This window comes from Sinocyclocheilus rhinocerous, unplaced genomic scaffold (genome assembly GCF_001515625.1).
Source record: "Sinocyclocheilus rhinocerous isolate Xijiao unplaced genomic scaffold, SAMN03320098_v1.1 scaffold299, whole genome shotgun sequence".
Taxonomy (NCBI): Eukaryota; Metazoa; Chordata; class Actinopteri; order Cypriniformes; family Cyprinidae; genus Sinocyclocheilus; species Sinocyclocheilus rhinocerous.
The window spans coordinates 365,331-368,515 of NW_015652998.1; the positions used below are offsets into that span (position 1 = coordinate 365,331).

The following is a 3,185-nucleotide window of genomic DNA, read 5'->3' on the forward strand; positions in this document are numbered from 1 at the left end:
GTTATGAAAGCGCTGTGTGTTTCGTTGTGAAAGCGAAACTACTTTGTTTGGCCTTCCAAAAGAGGACGATATTCGCTTCGTCATGCCTGGAGCTGATCCGTGCTGGTCGCTGAGGAAATACATCCACTTCGCTCTGTGGATTGCCAGATCGTCACATGTGGTTACCGCAAACCCGCCGGCCGCGCCGTTCTCAAGCCCGCCCGCCGCCGCTCACTCTAGCCTGCCGTGTGTGATGCTGTGTTTCGTTGTGAAAGCGAAACTACTTTGTTTGGCCTTCCAAAAGAGGACGATATTCGCTTCGTCATGCCTGGAGCTGATCCGTGCTGGTCGCTGAGGAAATACATCCACTTCGCTCTGTGGATTGCCAGATCGTCACATGTGGTTACCGCAAACACTCTCGCATGCGCAGAACGCACGTGTTAGTTTGCTGTCGGCTGTAGTCTGTGCGGTGTGTTCGAGCGCAACTTTTTGGTCCGGTGCTGCCAACGTGAGGCGACAACACCGTCGGCTTTCGTCGCCGCTTGTTCTTTGAAGTCGGCTTGGTGTGTCCCGGCCTTTAAGCAAAATTCATCCTTCGTTGTCCACAAAAAGCCTGATCACATCAAAATGAACTTTCCACACATTGTGTGTAAAGGGGGTTTGCCATCTTGACTGCTGTTCACTACAATTTGTTTATTTTCTCTATATGTTGTCATTAAAAAAAAAAAGTTTGCAATGCTTTTTCCAGTTGTTCATGATAGTGTTTTTTTTAATGTAGTGTATTTAATTTATTTATTTATAGATTTCAGTATATATACAGAAAAATATTTAGTGTAGGATTCACTTAGAAACAATTTTTACTAAGAAATTGTTAGTAGATTTCACACAAAATTACAAAGAAACCGCAAATAACGCATTGAAATAAATTTGAAAGTTTAAGTATAAAGACTAAATTAGTATTTTCTTGTAAAACATTTTGCAGAAATAGACTGAACTGCTCCAGTTTATATGCAACTTAGAATGTTCCTGCCATATAATATCCTATAAAACTTTACATGGTACTCAGACAACTTCTTTGCCCAAGCAAGAGGTCCCTTGGCCAGAAAAGACTGTATGGTCTTGCTATACAACTCTAAAGCAAAGCCATTTCTGCTCTGTTTCTCCATCCAGGCCTCATCAGGTGAATTGGGTGAGGGTGGATGACGATGTGCCGTCTCACGCGGTTATCACCGGCTCAGATCTCTTCATCGAGAACCTCAACAAGTCCTACAATGGCACTTACCGGTGTGTGGTGTCCAACTCTGTGGGCGAAACGTACGCTGACTACATCCTTTATGTGCGCGGTAAGTTCAAAGTGACCGAGTAGTTATGTCACTCCGACCTCTTTTTCTTTCACCCACTCCACCACTCCATCTGAGTCATGGGTCAATAACATTGATCTCAATGACATTTCCTTTCCTTTAGGACACGTTCTAATCTGACCATTTTCCTCTTGGAATTTACTTCTGATATCTTTTGCTGCGCTAAGCCTGTGGTGAAATTGCTGTCCTCCATTTTCAGAGCACAACAGTGGACTCAGAGCTATTTTAAAAAGGATTTGTGTTGCAATGAGGATCTTTTAGTGAACAGATATACAGTTTGTCAGTAGCGAGAGAGGCAAACCCCAGCTGATTCAGATTCACTCAGTCATTTTATCAAAACGATACTGTGAATAAGCTTTAAAGAAGCCAAACTTTTTTTTGTTTATGTGTGCGCGTGTGGGAACATTGTATGTTGTTGGTGGGTCGCCACAAAAACTTGGCTTTGCCCAGGTTGTGCGTGTTCCAAAAACTTGCCCCAGCACGAAGTGCAAATGCGCCAGTAATTGCGACAGGCTTTTCACACATTTCTCCCATGAGCAGCTTGGCAGTCGTTCCATGAGAAATTCATGACAGTTGAACCAACAGAATAGAAGAGAGAGTGACACAGGCACGTATGGTGCTTCGAGAGCTCAAATCCCTCCCCTATTAAAAACTGCGTTGAATATAACACACTCTATCAGGACGTTTTATGATTTTTACGTCTGATGCTACTTTTAATATCTACACAATTCAACCTCATATCTGACATTAGAATTGCTAATGCAGAAACGGGTCGGCGCGACAGGGCTGTCACCGTTTAATCTAGCATCATGCGTCTCTGTTGTGTTAACATAGTGGCACTCAAATGTATTCAACACACACATACATGTGCGCTCATAAAGACAGGCACTAGAGACATCTGGGTGCTCCATAGTCTTATAATTATTTTCCCTCAAATTAATAGGATGACATCTGCGTATTACAAACACAGTGGCCCTGACACATTCAGCAAGACCCACAGCGCTCCTCACATACTTTGCATATTACGGCATTCTGTCGAGGCACTGTTCAATTAGACGCTCTACTTTACAGAGATGTTAAAGGGAAGGCAAAATGAGCGTTTAGCAAGCTGTCTTGTGAAGGACACATTTTCATACAGCCGGTGTATGTAATGCATGGCATATTGGAAGGGTAATTGTGAAGCTATTCATGCATGGCCTTATGTAACCACTATAAGGATTGTTAACACTTTCAGCACTCATATATAATAATAAATCTGCAGATTTAGATGCAACTTGTCAAGTAGCGCCATGCCATCACACGTCAACATCATCCCAGGCATTCTGCAGGCTCATGAGAATATTTGAGGGGGCACCACTGGTGGTCCTGGCTTACTTAGTGCCCAGATGACAGGGGAACAAAAACACTTAAGTACGCTATATAAGTATAAGAACTAATATCCAGATATAGCATATAGGGTTTTTCTTTTATTTTCAGTTGTGAAATTGCAATTGAAATTTGACTGCCAGTGATCACCAAGCATTTAGTTGTTTCAAGAGCAGCTTTCATAGGAAAAGATCTTAAACATCATGAGGGTGGGCAGATATAGAGTTTAAAGCATATGATGTGCAGAAGGGGAGACTCAAATGGACTGATCAAATTAAGACTTGTATGCATGATTTATGCTGCAAAGTTTTAGATAAGCCTCTTTATTACCTACAAAATTCAAAAGATTTTGAACATTAAATTTGATCCTATGTATGTACACACGTGGACAGAATTGTTGGTACCCTTGGTAAATATGATCAAAGAAGTCCATGAAAATAAATCTGCATTGTTAATCCTTTTGATCTTTTTTTTTTTTTT

At 41.6% G+C, this 3,185-nt stretch overlaps 1 protein-coding gene across 4 annotated transcripts in view; it reads left to right on the top strand.

Moving 5' to 3' along the window:
- Window positions 1-3,185, top strand: part of LOC107715321 (cell adhesion molecule 1-like) — a 326,676-nt gene that overhangs the window by 288,142 nt on the left and 35,349 nt on the right. For all 4 annotated transcript variants that reach the window (XM_016521402.1, XM_016521405.1, XM_016521404.1 and 1 more), the window contains one exon: window positions 1,150-1,322. In XM_016521402.1, the coding sequence (XP_016376888.1) occupies window positions 1,150-1,322 (173 nt within the window). The remainder of the gene's footprint in view (window positions 1-1,149; window positions 1,323-3,185) is intronic.